This window comes from Topomyia yanbarensis, chromosome 1, assembly GCF_030247195.1.
Source record: "Topomyia yanbarensis strain Yona2022 chromosome 1, ASM3024719v1, whole genome shotgun sequence".
NCBI lineage: Eukaryota > Metazoa > Arthropoda > Insecta > Diptera > Culicidae > Topomyia > Topomyia yanbarensis.
Genome location: NC_080670.1, coordinates 153,031,180 through 153,050,268, shown reverse-complemented (window position 1 = coordinate 153,050,268; position 19,089 = coordinate 153,031,180). Strand labels below are relative to the sequence as shown.

The 19,089-nt window shown below is 36.5% G+C and overlaps 1 protein-coding gene across 1 annotated transcript in view; it reads right to left on the bottom strand.

Annotated features, from left to right (window-relative positions):
- LOC131677887 (phospholipase A1 VesT1.02-like) overlaps positions 1-18,451 on the bottom strand; it is an 81,038-nt gene extending 62,587 nt beyond the window's left edge. The window contains exons 1-3 of the mRNA XM_058957980.1: positions 18,326-18,451; positions 4,605-4,859; positions 4,182-4,341 (exon numbers count right to left, since the gene is read on the bottom strand). Of these exons, the coding sequence (XP_058813963.1) occupies positions 4,182-4,341; positions 4,605-4,654 (210 nt within the window). The 5' untranslated portion in view covers positions 4,655-4,859; positions 18,326-18,451. The remainder of the gene's footprint in view (positions 1-4,181; positions 4,342-4,604; positions 4,860-18,325) is intronic.
- Positions 18,452-19,089: the final 638 nt, after the last annotated feature.

Here is a 19,089-nt window from a genome sequence, read left to right as displayed (position 1 = left end):
ACAAATGGAGATCATCCCATGAATGACACATACCGCTTAGACGACATCGTTATGTACGCGCTCGCGATACGAACAGTCATTAGAAATAATGTGGTCGTCAGCTTCGTCCAATTCCGCTTCGAGTTTGACACATTTTCGATACTTCAGTATTGAGTATGAGATCTACTGTCACTTCCTCCAGAGTCTCGCCGGTTATTGTATAAGCTGCAAATCGATTCTGCAAGTAACCTTACAAAAATTTGCACAGGCGGTATTGAACGCCCATCGCTACAATGGTGCACCTTTCTCCTTGGCTTCAATGCTTTCTCCGTGATCGTGATGACTGTGTGGGTTGCATCCACAATTGAAATCCCTTTCCGGAATCCGAATTGCCTCTGCGCTAGCCTGTTCTCACTTTCAGCATAATTCACAAGTCTGTTGAGGATGACCCTCTCCAGAAGTTTACCAAAAGTATCCAGTAGACATATGGGCCAATACGGATCTCTGAGTATCCTAGTGGTTTTTTTGGTCTTGACAACAAGACCAGCTTCAAGATCTTGCATCTATCCAGGAAGTAACCTTCGTTCAGGCATTTCTGTAGCACTGTCCTGAACATGTTCGGAAACACCAGGATCGTTGTATACCGTTGGGGATACCGTCCGTATCGGGAACATTCTTTGCTTTTAATATTTTTAATTGCCACAGCAGGGAGCCCATCGTTGGAGGCCTGATTGTCACCAATATTTCCACCGTCTACATCGACCTACGGGGTTTGTCGGCCAAGCGGTTAGGTCATGCTTCGGCAAGAGACTTTCCACGATGGTCTTCAGTTTATCAGCGCACGCGTTGGCGTCTGCTTCTCTGCATAGTGTCTCCTTGTAGCAGGTGAACTATTCACAGTTAAAAACTGCCCTTGCCGCTCGGAACGAAACGTTGCATTCATGCCCTTACTGCCTCAGATCTTGCTCTCTGAACTTGTTTTCTTGCTTTTAGACAGAAAGCACGGAGGGTGCTGTGCCGTTCCACCAATACGCCGGCTCTATTTTGCTTTGCATGGTCTAGTAGATCGCCTGGTTGTCGCTATGTGTATACTGCTCGCCAATTCATGCGACGGATTGTAGAATGCTACTTCGATTGTGAATCGATTATTCGGAAAGGAAAATTGGGGACTTGAAAAGGAATTTGGAAAAAAAATACTGTTGGACCCTGTTGTGTTGGTTTCTTGGGTCTGGCGGTTTCCAGGTTCGTCATGCGACGAGTCGGTAAGTAAAAGGCAATCGCACGAATCGTCTAAATAGCGGCTACCAGAGATTTCCGGAATAATTGTACGAAATGATCAGGTGCACAAGGATCCGGATATTTTATTGAAACAATTGTAGCTCGAATAACCGGTTATATTTCAACTAAATGGTCCGCTCACGATGTCGATATATTTCAAACTAAAAATTCCCTTTCCGTACAGCATTCGTTGGCTACCGTCTTATCTGTTTGTTTGCATGTATGCGAAAATTATAATTTCCCCTTTGAGGGTTCGGCACCCATGCTATAAAATAAACGAATTCAAACAATTTCTATCCCCCTAAAAACATCTTTTTTACCACGTGCCTTTTTCACGACGAGCATAATAATTAAGTATACTATTTTGGCAAAAAAGCTCTTGTGCAGAGGTTCAAGCTTTCAAAGGTTATAGCATAGTAGCTCTACTTATGCTAAGCAAATATACATAAAAATGTTATCCATTTTCAAACTAAAATGTTTACGGTTCCCATTTTTGCTTGTGATTATTTGTCAATTCATTACATCTTACTTTCCCGAAAGGGAAAAAGAAATTACTAAAAGCTATACCTATTTCTATACCTATTACTGAAAACCAAAACGGTTAATAGGCCGATATTCATTAGGTGGAATGTCGTTCGGTCGAATTCCGTTAGGCCGAAAGTCATTAGGTCGAATGGGTCATCAAGCCGAAAGCCATTGAGCCGAACGGGTCAATGCGTTATTAGGCCGAATAGTCAAATTTGACAGTCCACTTGAGTATGGCATTTTTATTCGCTTGGCGCGACTACATTATCACACAATCATACCAATTACTCAAAAAATTAACAGAACAGAGAACAGTTAACCCTTTCATGCCCAACTTTTTTCTAGTGCATGTAGGGTTTTAAAACTATTTTTCCTTGATAACGGTGAGATCAAGAAACACTAAAATCTTTTTTTCTTGATAAAGGTGCTTCCCTTGCAGTGCTAGAAGCTGCTCAATTTTTACCTTCTAATGGTCAATACAATTCTCCTATAATATTTGTATTAGTCTAATTACGTGAAAAACATAGCCAAAGGCAGCCTAAATTAATAAGCTTTATCCGTTTCAATAATATTGCACCATACCGAAGATATATGAAAAATTCATTTTCCATCATCAACGTACACTGTCTCTGGCAGCACTGCTCCATCGGAATCCAATCAGACTAATTGAAATAACTTCAGTTCTAGAGCTGATCCTGGTAATTGTTAATGCTCAAATGAAAGGCAACAATCACATTTATTAGCTTTACTTACTTTTATCTAGCCCCAATGAAAAGTTATAGCTATTTAAAAACGTTGTTGTCCACAAACAACATGGGTATGAATGGGTTAATGCTCAGTAGCTATAAAAAATATTCACATTTATAAATTCTTCAGTTGTAAACATTGCATCAAGCAACATTGTTGCTGAAACAACATATAGAACCGTTTATTTAATGACGAAGATAATAAGTCTAAATACAAAATCTCTAAAGTTTACTAACACACAGGTGGGAATGTAATGATCTATCAATAATGTAATCTAATCAATCGGGCAGATTAAAACTTGCTGACGTTGCTACCGCTTCTTTGGACTCCAGTTGCCAATTAACGGGGCGAATTCCCTAATCCTAGTTTTGAGAAAATTGAAAAGTAAAGCTCATGTTTTAAAGAAGGAGAACACATACAAACTTTTATTTGCCAGGCTTCCATTAAAACACATGAATCATGCGTTAAGCACTGCGATCTCTCCGATCAATCTCCGAGATTGTCCACTGACACTACTAACTGCTACGGGCCGCTATGTCAATTACCTTACGTTAGGTCTAAACGAAGGTAAAATATTACTTTTGCTCCCGGAGACAAACTATCTAATGATTCTTTAAATTTCTTCACATTAAACCTAATGGTCCATTCGTCCTAATACCCATTCGGTCTAATAACCCATCCGGCTTAATGACGTATTCGACGTAATTTCTACTGGCTTAGTAACCCTTTCGGACTACTGGCTTTCGGATTTGGCACCGACCAAATATAAGGGACTTAACTCTATTTTTTTTCTCAAAAATGAATCTATGCTTCGATACTAACCTATACGCATTCCTTTGTGTCTATCGTTAGACATAGTTAGAACATAGTTAGAACGTAGAAGTTTCATAAACGTTTACGTCAACTTTCGTTACGCAAGGAATGTAATATTTGTGCACAGTTGAAGCCTAGAACGAGTCTATGGCTGTAGAAGCAAATCAAAATATTGGAAAACTGCCATTCTTTGGTCAAACGCAGCAGAATGAATGAAACCGCAACATAAAAAATACGAAAAGAATTTCATTTCGAAGTTCAGCATCCGAGCTGTTGTGCTATAGAGTTAGTTCTATCTTTGAAATGGTAAAATATGAACAAAGAAAAACACACCTGCTCTTCCAGTGGATATGTACGTATGCATCTTTGACATCAAAACTCAATTTGACTGCCATCACAGTGCATCCTGAATGGCAGTTGCCAACCAACACGGCAGCTCGACGAGAAAAAAAAGACTTCTGATCACGTTCACCCTGGTTGGAAAAAGGTAAAACTTGCAAGGTGCATGTAGGTAACAATGTAAATCTGCATCTATCTAAATGTTGTTCAACTATCCACATCTGCTGCTGCATCTAGAAACGTAAGTTCGCGGTGCAAGAAGTTGAGAAGAAAATTTTCTAGGGAAAAGTATTTCGAGTACCGGCATTCAGGGTCAACACGTGACAAATTTCTTTCAACTTTAAGAAACTGCCATTACAAATCGTAAGAGAAAAACAAACCTAATAATGAAAGTGAGCTACTGTCGAATATCTAGGACCATGGGAACACCATACTTTTTTTACTGGATGAATTTACCCCTGTAGTATTTTACGTTATTTTCATTGCAAGACGCTACTCACCACTAGGCTAACTTTTCTGGAACTGGTATCGTAACCGGACAACGCGTATGCATCTCCCGTTCCGGCTAGTAGCATTCCGAGCACCGATGCCAGCAGGACTGCTGCCACCGCCTGGCGTGGAACATGTGTGATTATGCTAGCGATGAAAAATATGCGGCTCCTACATGAAATGTTCAGGAAGAAAAATAACCGAATAAGAAGAAAAAAAGTTCATTCAGATTAGGTGCAACCAGTTGGCTAAGGTACAGACAGAAAAGCAAGTGAATTCTCGGCAGACGTCCCGACCAACAGCAAGGAATGATTTATGCGAAAATCCTGACCATTTTCGAACCCAGTACGATGCGATGGATTCGGCTGGACCCCGGGGGCGCGTTGGTCGCCGTGATGGGAAAATATTTGAATAACGAGATTTTGAACACTTACCGGTGTCGGAGATTTGCACTGGTTCTGCTAGGTCCAACCGGTCGTGTCATGGTTGGAGTGATTTTTTTTTGTCTTGTTTGTCTGCTATAGCTACTTGTGAAGTAGAGTCGTGCCCTCCTCGTATCTCGTGTGTTTATCTTGGGCAAGAGTACGTACTCAGTATGCTACGTACTTTTCTTTGTCTGGAAATTCCGAATTTGCTTGCAACTAACTTGAACTAAGTTCTAGCAGCACCTTTCCGAGCATCTACGCAAACTGGAATAGACAACAAACGAGAAATAACGATAAGTACACTTTAGTGTAAGAGGTCTAATAATTTGTGCATTCCTATTGATTGAGTCATCAGAAGCCCTCTCCAATCAACAATGTTTCGGAATAACATTCCTTGGTTGATTCTTGAAACAACAACGCTATGGTTCACTGAACTTTTGATTACATGAACCTGATCTTGCTCGCACCACACCAGCTGACAAATAAGCAGGTATCGTAAACTTGGCGTGATTAAAATGAATAAAAGATATAAACTAGTTCTTCCCTGTGATCTTCCCATAAGAATTTATCATTAGTCATCGTTTTTTCGCATAACGATCTATCCTTCTCGTATTTCGACAAAAGGCTTTCAGACTTATCACTATGAGGATGAAAATTTAGTTTTTAGGTATAGGGTAATGTACTCATCTTCCACTCTGTTCCTGTTATTACCCAACCATTTTGAAACCGTTACAGGAACGGCCAATTTCTTCGCTTGGATGAAAACCGGTTTTCGGCTAATTGGTCAACAGCGACCTGAAAACTGGTTTTCAGCGAAAACCGGTTTTCATCCAGTGAAGAAATTGGCCGTAAGAGTAGCGTCTGCCATCTTTGTTTAACACATTGATTGAATGAAATACCAAATCAATACGTATTCCATTTCGGTTTTAGGCTAAGTAATTAGTGAAATCGTGCGGCCAACTCCCAAAACAGGGACAAAATAGGCTCATTATCCTATACATATATACTACAGCAAGTGACTTTGGTCACGCGCGCTCGTTGCCTTCGAACAATATCGAAAATATTCAAATGATCAAACCAGTAACAGACAGAATAATTATCAAGAATTCTTCTCCAGTGAACCAGTTTTAAGTGGCTCAGAACAAAAATGCGGATAGATGATTTCAGTTTAAAATGGAATACGCAAAAATTTAGTTACACTTTTTAAATTTTTGGCCGGTGGGTGAAAACGGCTGCTATTTTGACAGAAAGTAGCACTATGAAGTATTCTTTTTTGAGCTTTTCCGGGCTTCCCAAACACATTGAAAAGCTAAAGCTTCCGATTGATCATATAAAACCGAGGCTAGTCGTATTGACAGAATCCCATTTAACTCAAACTGGAAAAGTTTTCTATCTCAGGCTACAAATTAATGAATTGTTTTTCCATATGCATAAAGCAGAGTTTTTTGGACATACCTGATTGTCAAAATTTTGATGAAATGTCCAACAAAATGGGCCTCCCTCAATAACTGATTTTACCTTTCTCATATAATTTCAAAATTGAATTATCATTTTTGATGCTTTTAAAATTCATGAAACGTCGAGATTTCATGCAATCTCGAAAAAAATTTTATGAAAAATATTAAAGTTTTTGGACTTTGGCACACATGAACACATTAGATATTGTCGGGTTCGGATTTTTGGACCCGAAACCCGGACGCGACCCGAACCTAACGGGTTTCGGGTCGGGTTCGGGTTTAGTAAATTTAAACCTCTCGGGTTGGGATAGGGTTCCGGGCTTTGAAATTTGAATTTTTCGGGTTCGGGTTTTGGAAAATTTAAAGCTATCGGGTTCGGGTCGGGCTCGGGTTTTTCGCATTTGGAATTTTCGGATTCAGGCCGTCAATTTTGATTGACAACCTTCGACACAAGTTTAAGTTTGACCGTACGAACCAGTAACGCGGGTGACGCCGTTTAAACTGTGGGATACGACTTGCCAATAGACAAGCAAGGAATGGTTTTCAATAAAAAGATAGAAATTTTGGTTATGTACGACGAGGAAGATTGTTTGAATCTGTCATCATTATGCCTCTTGTTTCCCCATGCGATAGCCACCGATTTATCCTACTTATAATAGTAAATATAAATGCCAATTCCTCTCGCCTGTAAATCGTTTTGCCATAGGTAGATATAACTGGACGCGTATGGTGCTACTTCAGGTTGGAGTGATTCTATAATCATTTTGGATGAGCCTTGGACGATTCTTTTGGATGAACCTTGGATCTAGCTCGGGTGCCTAAATTTAAAAACCTTCGGGATCTTTGGTTGATTCTCCGTATTAACCCATTATTGCCCAACTTATTCTTCACACGCAGCACAAATTGAGTTTTCCGATTGGAAAAAATGATGTGGTCATTCCAGTGAAATTAATTTCCTACTAAGAGTAGCTGATATAATAAGAAACAACAAGTGAAAATTTAAGATTGATCGATTAATTAATTCCTGAGATATCGTGGTCGCCGCGAATGAACTTTTCAACAAAATACAATTCCGAGATAATAAAGTTTTACTGCTGCTGCAGCGAGTCAACAGTCTAGCGTATCAAACACTACGCACCGCCTACGAGTGGTCAATGGGTAGCGGTCTATGAATCGCTGTAACTCAAGTTTTAGTATTCCGATCTTAATGAAATTTTGAGAAAATTTTCCTCAGCGTATGTAGTTTGAGAATATCTAATTTACAAAAATTCGATTTTTTCATCATGGCAAAAATGTGTAACCCCTTAAGGGAAAATTGAATAAAAACAAAACATAAACACCGGTTTAACCACTCTAATTTCTCTAAACGTATTCTGTAAGAGTATATGAACAATATCAACTCATTGACAACGCCTGTTCTGCGTTATTCCTTAAGTAATAGGAGTTATTCTTAGCACCTACTATATATAGTAGGTTGGGCAATAATGGGTTAACAAATCCGGTTCCGTATTAACAGATCGGGTTCCTCGAATTATAAATTTTCTGGTCCGGGTCGCGCTCGGGTTTTTGAATTTTGAAATTATCGGGTTCGGGTCATGCTCGGGTTTTACAATATTTTCATTTCCGGTTCGGGTCGGATTCGGGTTTTGCAATTTTAAAATGTTCGGGCTCGGGTCGGGTTCGGGTTTTTTAATTTTCAAGCTCTCGGGCTCGGGTTCGGGTTAGGAAAAATTGAAACCCGACCATCTCTAGAACACACTACGTAATACGCAATAACCGCATTCAATAAAAACCAGTAAAAAATGGTTTGAAATGAATTTGAGTTTGAAACTACTTTAAATTTGAAACTAATTTATAATTTCTTAACAATTTGAAAATATTTGGCTTTGTTCGGAGCCCCTCCCAGTCCTTCCTCTCTGGATCCACCGATTGTTTCAAGTGTTTCTGCGTCGACACATAGCATCTCAAGTTCGTGGCTGTCAATCCGTTGAACTATGGTCACAAAGCTGTATTTAGGAAGACCAAACTGTTTGCGCCCAAACCGTTGGTTTTAGATATATGATATCTTCGGCAAACTTTCCTACCGATTAGTACTTTCTTGCCGATTTTTTTATAGTTGAATTAGGGTGGTCCTTGTGGTTAGGATGTTCAAAGTATCAACTTTTTAGATATGTAAAATTCAGCTGCATAATGTTCAACAAAATTATAAATCAATCAAGTTGAAGCAACTTTTCTGAAGAAACTATATGGCTATCTCTAATGGTTCATGTGTTATGATTTTTGAAATACTTAAGGTCTTGAAAAATTGGTTTTCTATTAATATATTTTTGTGTGTTAATTTATCGCCAATAATTTGTTCAAGAGATTGTTAGATTCATTCTGATCAGTTTATCCATTTCATGCATTCTATTCATATCATTCATTTAACATATTTCATTCGCTGTTTTCACTTTATACAATTTTTTCATTTTTCCAGTTCATACATTTTATACAGTTTCTTCATTTACATAATCTGACTATTTGTTTAGTCAATTTTATTCATTGCATCCAAATAATTAATTCGACACAAATAAATTTGTTGTTTTAACTTTTTTGATTTCGCTTAATTTATTTTATTCTGCTTTTTTTTCTTCTTGTATTTTTCATCAATTCTCTCCATTTTATTTATTTTAGTGATTTTATTAATTGTATCCATACGCATGCATATACTCGACGGTGGTCAGTTATTTTTGTCCGCGTCCCTTATCACTTATTTTTATAAAGTGATTCATCAACAGTGCCATCTTGGAACATGACCTACCACAGTTACGCAACTATTTTTTTCCGATCTTATTTTTAAGCAAATAAGTAGTCTTCATTTCGTTATGTTCTGAAGTGCACATATTTTGTCGCATGTAATTTTAAATGTTTTTTGATTTTATGGCATTGTAAGGGAACACGTATCCACCGGTTGATGCCAATCGAGCTGACTTTTCTTAAAGCTTAGTAAACTAATTTCTTTTTTTTTGTTTGAAGTTTATTTGACCAACTAGGAAACTAATCTACTGGATATTAAATGCACGTGGGGAATACGCATGGTCTTGTCTGAGCGAATGCTGACTTTTGAATTATGTATGAGGGTTGAGAATTGACAGTTCGCAAGGAGAATTCAAAACCAATTTTCGGCTGTCATATCAGCACGAAGAACAAAAGTTTAATTGACATATTCATTGATTTGCTTTTAATCCATTGAATCATCAATAAATTGCATGTATTGTTCTTATTGTTTGGGTACTTGCATATGCTTCGAAGTAGTGCATTACATACACTATACTACTGTCACGTTAATTGAATCTCTTCATGAAAAATAATGCAAGTTGAATATTGACGCAAAAGCTGACAAGTTAGTTTCTTTTCGTTTTCATTGTTTTCAATCCTGGTCGAGTAATTAGCGTAAAAACCGCGCACATGACATCGGTTGTATATCCGACATGCAAAGTTAGTCGTTTCTGGTATTTCAGTAGGGCTTATTTTATACCGTTTAAAATGTGCCTAAGATAGCACAACAACGCGTGCGAATAATTATAACATAAGAATCAATCGTCCGCGGAGAAAGAAGCCAATACACCATTGTCATTAATAAAAATACTAAAATTTATACACGATAAATAAATCGTACATAAATATATCGACAAATGCCTCGAGACAATAAAAGTAATCGCTTTTTATTATATTGCGTTGATTTCAGAATGACGTGCTTTGTCGGAACGAGGGAGCAAGAAATAATAAAACTGTTCACCTGCCGTTTAGTTCAATTAAACAAAAGCAACACTCCCGACTGTCGGTTATCGGAGCTGAAATTGCTTTTTTTTACAAACCGAGCTTTTCAAAATTATTTCAATAAACGAAAAATCTATCATAAATTCTCGGGATTCGGCTGCCCAGAGCAATAAATTGATGGTAACACTACTGAGAATTGCATAAATCGTATCACTCATCAAGATGAATCCAGAGCTGTGCAACGCTTTACCCCATCCTTTTAGCAAAAACTCCCTTCCGTGGCAAACGTGAAGATGCAGAGATATATCGGTCTCCATAACAACATTTGTTGCACTAACATTCCTTTCTTTCCCGGTAACTGTAAGGACGTGGCCGCACAGTGGGACCAATCTAAAAAAGGTGGGACAAAACCTATTTGAGGCCTTAGATGTCATTTTAGAGCCAACATTTCTTCGTAGGATATGTTCAGAATATTATTCTGCAACTTTTTAAATAGAATATTTTGTTGTTGGACTAAAGTAGAGTACCCGAGCAAAAAAACTGTTTTCAAAAAATTGTTTTAGAGGGTCGATGTCTTCGACAAAGTTGTAGAATATTATGTTTTGAATAACTTCTTCTAAGATACCACAGACGTCAGACCTCAGATTTGAGGTAAAATTGTTGTTTTTTGAAAATATGATCAAAAAATCAGTTTTTCGATATTTCCATGCTATAAACCTTAATTGATTAATTTAATATGTTCTACAAACTTGCATATAACACTAAAATACAACTTTTTGTTGAAGAAACTAATAAGCTAAAATCAATATTTTGGCTTCTAAAATTATTTTTCATATAAATTTACTCTATTTTCATCAAAGACTTCTGTTTTTAGGTGCACTTTTGTGCAGCCAAAATTTGGCTATTCCGATACTCTATTATTCGTAGAATAAAATTAATACTACATAGAAACAGGATATAGTTGGACGCGTTGTTTGGGTGACCATTCATGTACGACAGTTTATAACATAAAATGTGTTTATATTATTTTTAATTTATATACATTATTAGCTATTAACAAAATCTTATATTTTGCACGCACTTACAAGCATGTAGAACATATTGAGTTGATCAATTACGGTTACAATATGGAAAAGTGAAAAAAATCATTTAAATTTTGAATTTAAACTGCCAAAGAACAACAATTTCAGATTAAAAAATAAATCTACCGTATGTATAAGGTATTTTTAACAAAAATGTTCGAAATTGAATATTATACAACTTTGCTGAAGTCCTCAACCATCTAAAAAAATAGAAATGATTCAGTTATGTTGTGAGTATTTTTTTCACACACTTAGGTTCTATAATATCTAAGGCCTCAAATAGGTATTGTTCTACTTTTATGAATTTGTAGAACTAATCTTATTGGTTAAACTAAAGTAGAAATCCCGAACTAAAAAAATCAAATTTTCTTTAAATGGTTGAGGTCTTCAGCAAAGTTGTCAAATATTGTATTTGGAACAATTTTGTTGAAAATACCATTTATTTATTTTTTGAGCCGAAATCGTTCTTTGGTAGTTTAAATTCAAAATTTATATTATTTTTTCACTTTTTCATATTGAAACCGTAATTGATCAACTCAATATATTCTATATGCTTGTAAGTGCGTACTAAATATAAGATTTTGTTAATAGCTAATAATGTATATAAATTGAAAATAATATAAACACATTTTTTGTTATGAACCGTCGTACATGAATGGTCACCCAAACAACGCGTCCAACTATATCCTGTTTCTATGTAGTATTAATTTTATTCTACGAATAATAGAGTATCGGAATAGCCGAAGTTTGGCTGCACAAAAGTGCACCTAAAAACAGAAATCTTTGATGAAAATACAGTAAATTTATATGAAAAATAGTTTCAGAAGCCAAAATATTGATTTTAGCTTATTAGTTTCTTCAACAAAAAGTTGTACTTTAATATTACCTGTAAGTTTGTAGAAAATATTAAATTAATCAATTAAGGTTTATAGCATGGAAAAGTCGAAAAACTGATTTTTTGGTCATATTTCCAAAAAACAACAATTTTGCCTCAAATATGAGGTCTGATGTCTGTGGTATCTTAGAAGAAGTTATTCAAAACATAATATTCTACAACTTTGTCGAAGACATCGACCCTCTAAAACAATACTTTGAAAAAAAATTTTTTGCTCGGGTACTCTACTTTAGTCCAACAACAAAATATTCTATTTAAAAAGTTGCAGAATAATATTGTGAACATATCCTACGAAGAAATGTTGGCTCTAAAATGACATCTAAGGCCTCAAATAGGTTTTGTCCCAACTTTTTTGGATTGGTCCCACTGTGGGCCGGTGCCGTTACTGGCATTTCAAAGCATAGAACTCTCGAAACGTGCATATTAAGGATGGAGAGCTACTCCCAGGCCGCATTCGCTGGTTCTCTGTGCAATTTCGCTTATTATGGTCAATCACAGAGTTGCAATTACGAATTGTAGGGTCATCATGCTCATGCTTGGTTTATTAATGATATCCATATTATCTATATTATTTAGAGGTTTCTACCGGTTGTGGGCCGAGTTACCTATTTCAGCCATAACATTTGACCAGGTTAATATCTATGCAGACAGACGTTATCGATGGAAAGCTAGAGACCATAGCTAACTACTGGTTGGAGAATTAATTTGACCTTATCAACAAACAAACAAAATTGTGATTTTTTTTATAAAGTGCACAATTTTTACCGAGAAATTTTTTAAACGGTTGTGGGCCCCACTGCAAATTTTTCTGAAAATGAGAAAATATAGAATAAAAAATCGCTACACGCAAAAGAATTGTTCATGTTTGATTCTATAAATTATTTCTTCATTACTTCATTTTTAATCGATAAAAATTCTTTATTGTGAACCATGGAATTTATTAAACTAAACTAAATTTTTAGGTTAGATCAACCAAAATATCTTGGGAATCAATCTTACAAGTTTTGTTATCTGTGCTTTTCGAAAATCAACAAAATGATTGTTTATTCCAAATAAATCAGTGATTCAAACAAAAGCATGCTGCAGGTTGATTCAAAAGGGCTGAATGCATTACATCGACATTCTTTGTTGAATTGAAACAAAAATAAATAAAAGTTGCTATGAAGAAGAAAACTTTTTCCACGTGCGTCAATACTGGAAAAATTTGCTATTTTTTTAAATCATGGAATTCAGATTTCGCTAAATTCGCATATTGCTCAGACTCGACGGGTGCAAGTGCAACTTGAAAATAATCATGATGTCGCACAAAGGTTAGTGTAGTGAATAAATTAAGTCGAATGCACACGGTGCGTTTCATGGTGCCTTCCCCTATTCCAGGACTCAAACAAAATACCCTGTGTGGCTTAAAAAAAACAATCGCAGAACTGAAAATACTTCACCGCACCAGAGATAAATAATACCTGTTCGAGGCGTATAGGGCAGTTTTCAGTACTTCACCATCTCTGGTCCAACAGGGAGACAGCGTTTTCATGCGTCTTCTGCAAACTTTTTGAAAAAGCCGAAACTCTGAAACACCACATTATAGCACATATCTGAAAAAAACTACGCGCACGGCCAAAAGTACCACATAAAGGGACGGTGGTTGGAATCGTATGCGCTGCATGTAATAAAATTTCATTTTCTTCATTCCAAGCAAACCTACTCCGGAACAGGTTTGGAATCCCTCGTGGATTCCAGATCAAATGCAACAAACGATTGAGTCGGAATCGGTTGTTGCCCTTTAGCTAGAACTCACAATGAATCCATTCAGAATTCCTAACCGATTCTGGAATGAGTTTGACTGGGCCATACTGAATCCATTCAGGATTCCGAACGGGTTCCGGTATGTTTTGACTGCGTAAAATTAATGCGTTTTTAAGAAGGGCCAATAAGTCAACAGCCAATACACTCAAGTTTTTTTTACGCGGTTTTTTTTTGCGCGGTATTTTTTTACGCGGTTTTTTTTTACGCGGATTTTGAAATTTACGCGGTTTTCATTTACGCGGATTTTGAAATTTACGCGGTTTTCATTTACGCGGTTTTTGAAATTTACGCGGTTTTCATTTACGCGGTTTTTGAAATTTACGCGGTTTTCATTTACGCGGATTTTGGAATTTACGCGGTATCCATCAATGAGGTTCCCTTTATCGCGGATTCTTAAATTTAAGTGGTCTTCATTTACGCGGATTTTGAAATTTACGCGGTTTTCATTTACGCGGATTTTGGAATTTACGCGGTTTTCATTTACGCGGATTTTGAAATTTACGCGGTTTTCATTTACGCGGATTTTGAAACTTACGCGGTTGTCATTTACGCGGATTTTGAAATTTACGCGGTTTTCATTTACGCGGTTTTCATTTACGCGGCTCGTATCCCCCGCGTAAAAAAAAACCTGAGTGTATTTACTTTGTGAGGTTCATTTCTACTGATGTGATCTGTTGTCAGCGAGTAATGGTTTGTTCTAAATTTGCCACCATGACAGTTCGTCGCTGTTGTGCTATCTTATGACAAGCGGCATTCAACGCATTTTGAGAAACAACGATTTTTAAAGTTTGAGATTGAATATGTTGAAACTTATAAACTGTATAAACAATTCAAAGAAGACAATTGATACTTCTATCTATTCTGTATTAATCTCGCAAATATTACGAAGATCGGTTGACTATGTTGCGAGTTTTTACTATAAATGTAAACAAAAATCGCGCTCACATGTGTCATAGGTGTGTATTGATGACCAAATTTGAATGGCGTGTCATAATCATGCATGGAAAATTTTTCATAGGAAAAATGTATCAATTATGAACTATTATTCATATCTTTGGTTTCATTTGGTCTATAAACAATCGGTGAGATGCATTTTGAAGAGAATGAGTCAGGAAATCTAGAAAAATTGTTATTTTTTGGATACAGTGTTCCCAAATGTTCTATATTTCTATATACTTTTAAAAAATAATCTAATTCAACTCTGTGTGGTATAATTTGGTCAACTTGTAAATATGAATGCGATCTGCCAGTGCGTTAGTGGTGCGTACTATGCGTACCAGCTTTTTACATACGCACATTGTGCTTGAGGAATGATGTTAAAAGTACAGTAAATTTTATTTTCTCTTTGAATGTTGGTGATTTTTATTCATATTGTGCCAATTTAATTAAATTTTTTTGGGGTGCCGACAACCGACCACATTTTTCCCAATAGTATAAAATTATCATTTCACTAAATTGTCAGTAACATTTTTCATATTGAAGTAATAAATTAAATTTTTTCATCAGTTATTAGATAAAGCCTCTAGCTTTCCATTAGTATGCTTATTAGACCGGCAACAATTTTGAATTTTTTTCGGAACACTGCTAATTCAAATGATAATTGGAAGCACAAATCATATGCAAAATATGAGCTGTTTCCGATAGCTCTAGTTCACCCACAAGAGGTTTCATGATTGTATAGTAATATATATGGAAAACCGGAAATGAAAACTTAAAATAAAATAAAAATTCCGCAGTAACTCTACATACCTCAAAACTTATGGTCACATAGCTTATTTTATAACGAACAGCTTTGTTGAAGGTTGCATATTAATTGGAAGTTCGCCGAGAGAGTTATTTAACTTTGAAGACCGATTTTTTTTAAATTTCCTATTCCAAGCATGTGCGAGAAAGAGAGGCAACACATAACTTTATATGAGAATATCTTTTTACTGCAAAATCACATCAACTTGCCGTCTTCGGCAATGTTGATCCTTGCACCTTAAGCCATAAAACTGCAGATTACGGTATGCACAGGATGATACTGGCATTTTTTACTGAATTTATTGCTTCTTTTGTCCATTTTTCATATATTTATACATACAATCTTGAAAATTCTTGTAAGTGAACTAGAGTTTTCGGAAAAAGCTCATATTTGACAAATGGTATATGAAGCCAATTACCGTTTGATTAAAAGTGTTCCGAAAGAAGTGATAATTGTTGCCGGTCTAATGCTTATGTCCCTATCCCCCCCCCGCTATTGCATAAGTGGAGAGATGTTATGAGCCAAAGACAAAAGGGTGCCGACAACCGACCACATTCCCCTACATTTACAATGAATATAAACAATTTTGAAATCCTAGTAGTGTTCATGGTGGAGAAAGACACGTTTACACCGCTAGGTGGATTAAACAAGTTATTAAGTTTCTCTATTGTAGGGTAGAGAATAAAAATCCCACGTTTTGATAGAGAAATTTTCCTAACAATGCAATTGCTAAGCATTCGCCAAGGAAATAAATCTAGTTGCTTCCGTCTCAAATCGCAAATGTCTTAATTTTGATCCTTAATTTTAAGTGATGTTGCGGTAATACCGCGTGGTGAAAACTCATTTCTCGCACCGCATGTGCGGGAAAAAGTGCCTCACCTACAGCAGATATTTTACAGCAACCGCAACGAACCCTAATTTTAAACATTTATTAGTGATTCAACGAAGGGTCCAAAAATGATAACGATTTTCCCTAGAAAATCAGACATTTAGAGCTTTCTACTTTGTTTTTTTTTGTGATTAGTGATAAGCAAATCAAAACCCTTTTTTCAATCACTAGCTATTGTGAGTCCACCGGTATTCGAAATATATGAGGTTACTTTTAGAAAAAGTCGATTTATAAATAGTCATGTTGAGGTAGCGTGTTATCAAGAGCTGCAACTTCAGTTGTAGTTCTCGGAGCGCCATGAAAATTTGCATAAACGCTATTAACCCATTCATCCCCATGTTGTTTGTGGACAACAACGTTTTTAAACAGCTATAACTTTTGTTTGAGGCAAGATTTCTTTACAAAAACAAGTAATGCTAATAAATGTGACTATTGCCTTTCATTTGAGTATTAAAAGTTGTAAGGATCATCTCTAGAACTGAAGTTATTGCAATTAGTCTGATTGGATTCCAGTGTAGCAGTGCTGCCAGGGACAGGTTATGTTGATGACCGAAAATGAATTTTTCATATATCTTTGTTATGTTGCAATATTTTTGAAAATTGATAAAACTTATTAATATTGAATGTCTTTGGCTACGTTTTCCACACAATTGGACTACTGTAGATATTCTAGAAGAATTGCATTGAGCATTAGAAGGTAAAAATTGAGCAGCTTCTAGCACTGCAAGGGAAGTACCTATCTTTATGAAAAAAGGCTTTTCGTATTTCTTGACTCCACCGTTTTCAAGGAAAAATAGTTTTGAAACCCTACATGCACTAGAAAAAAGTTGGGCATGAAAGGGTTAAGGATGTGTACTTCAAATATACGCCAAAATATTTTTTTTGATTTTTTGGTCTGGCACTACATATATAGCCCCTTAAGGGAAATTCAGTTTTCCCATAAATAAAGCATTGAATGAAAAACTTAAATATTTTATTCACAAAACCAATAAGTCGATTGTCTGCCTTTCTCGAAATTTCTGGCAATGATGTTGTTCCCTACTAATTTGATCTGTATTATACCCGAATAAGGAGTTCTTATTGGTGTAACAAATGTCTCATCACACTGCACTATTAGGTGGATAAAATGCGTTTTTGTAATTTCTTCAGTTTACACAAAACGTACTGGAAAAAATGATAATAACGCCAAGTGCATAATAAAGTTCATAAGTACTCCGGAGCAAGCAGGATAAAATCATTCTTGTATACGCTTCCTCTATTTTTTCTTATTTCTGGTAGGAACCCAGAGTAAACAGGAGTACGTAGAGACTGGGAGCAAAAATCGAATACTGGAACAAACAACTTTTCTTGCAACTGCATGTACCTGCACAGACAAACTCCTTTCACACACAATGACCTCTTAGGCAGCTTCCGCAGCGGCAAATATTCTTCGATCACTTGAACTTGAACTTGATCTTGTCGTGACGCGTGTTAGCTTCCAACTGCTCGTGGCACTCCCTGCATACACACGGGTCACTGGACTGGCAGGTCCAAAGAAGAATCAATTAACGCTTGGCTTGACAAACTATCACTTTATGGGCTTAACGGAACACTCCTATCAGAATAGGCAGTGGAAGTTGATGATCACAAGTTAACGACTCTCGAAGCTGAGGATAATAAAAAAAATCACGAGATTCTACTAACTAGATTAAATGCTATGAATTACTTTTAAATTTTTGAACGAACTCGACACACACGCAACAAAGGGAAATAGATATCCGATTGTTATAATAGAACTCTTCCATAGATAATACTAACATTCACTTTCATCACATTGGACTTTTTCGACGCGCAATGGTTCTCTGACTTTCTCACAATTTTTGACTAAAACTTTTACTCGAAGCTCACAGGCGAAGGGCTGTCTTTTACTCTCACTTCACCAAATAAAGGTAGCTCTTAGCGCAGAAGATATTAGAGGAAGCATTGTCGGCTGTGTACACGACGTATATAATTTTGAAGAAAGCCTCCACCGTTACTGACCGTAGTTCAAGCCTCCCGACGACCGACGATAAATCAATATCGCTTTCTTAGCGTTATTTGTTCTCTCGATTACAACTCTCACCTTTTTTTCTGGAACAACATTGATCTTTCACTTCAACATCTTGTCTTCCTCACCAGCTACGTGTCGCTAATTAATATAATGTAAATTTATTCGCCGTCCTCCTCAGCGCGGCGAGATCTACCGACTGTGAAAGTTTGTCTCAAATTAGACAACATTAAGATATGATTAAAATTAGTGCCGAATGTGTTATTGTTTTGTTTTCTTTCTTTCGGGACGGACACACTGCGTTCTTGGCTCTGCGCTGGACACCCGAACTAGGTCGACGCCAGCCGAAAAGCGCAAATTATTTTCCTTTCTCCACCGAAAGCACGCGCACCGCGACCGTTACCGGCGAGCTCCGTATTTGGACTCAACTGTTTCAAAGCATGCTGGGTGATTCGGGAAGAAGCGATACAAAGTGCTGGCGTATCCCGAATGTCATTAATCGCGTTAAGAAACAAGAATAACGGGGTATTATTGAGATGATAAAAAATTGGTGTCTCCTAATTTTATTTAAAGCCTTCTTAGCATGTTCTGTCACTGACGCAGCTTCAAAGCCTGTTTTGGTTTTGGGTTCGAAAACGAACGACCCATTGACGTTTTTACTTTTTTGAATCAATTCAAGTAGGGGAATTACGGGTAAAACCGACCTTAGAACTTTTCCTAAAAATTAAATTTTCATTTATTTTCTTTAGTACGATTATTTTGAACATTTCGAGTAAAAATTGTTTTACATTGGTACGTCAAGTGCCATAGAAATAAACAAAACCTGACTGAGTTTGAGC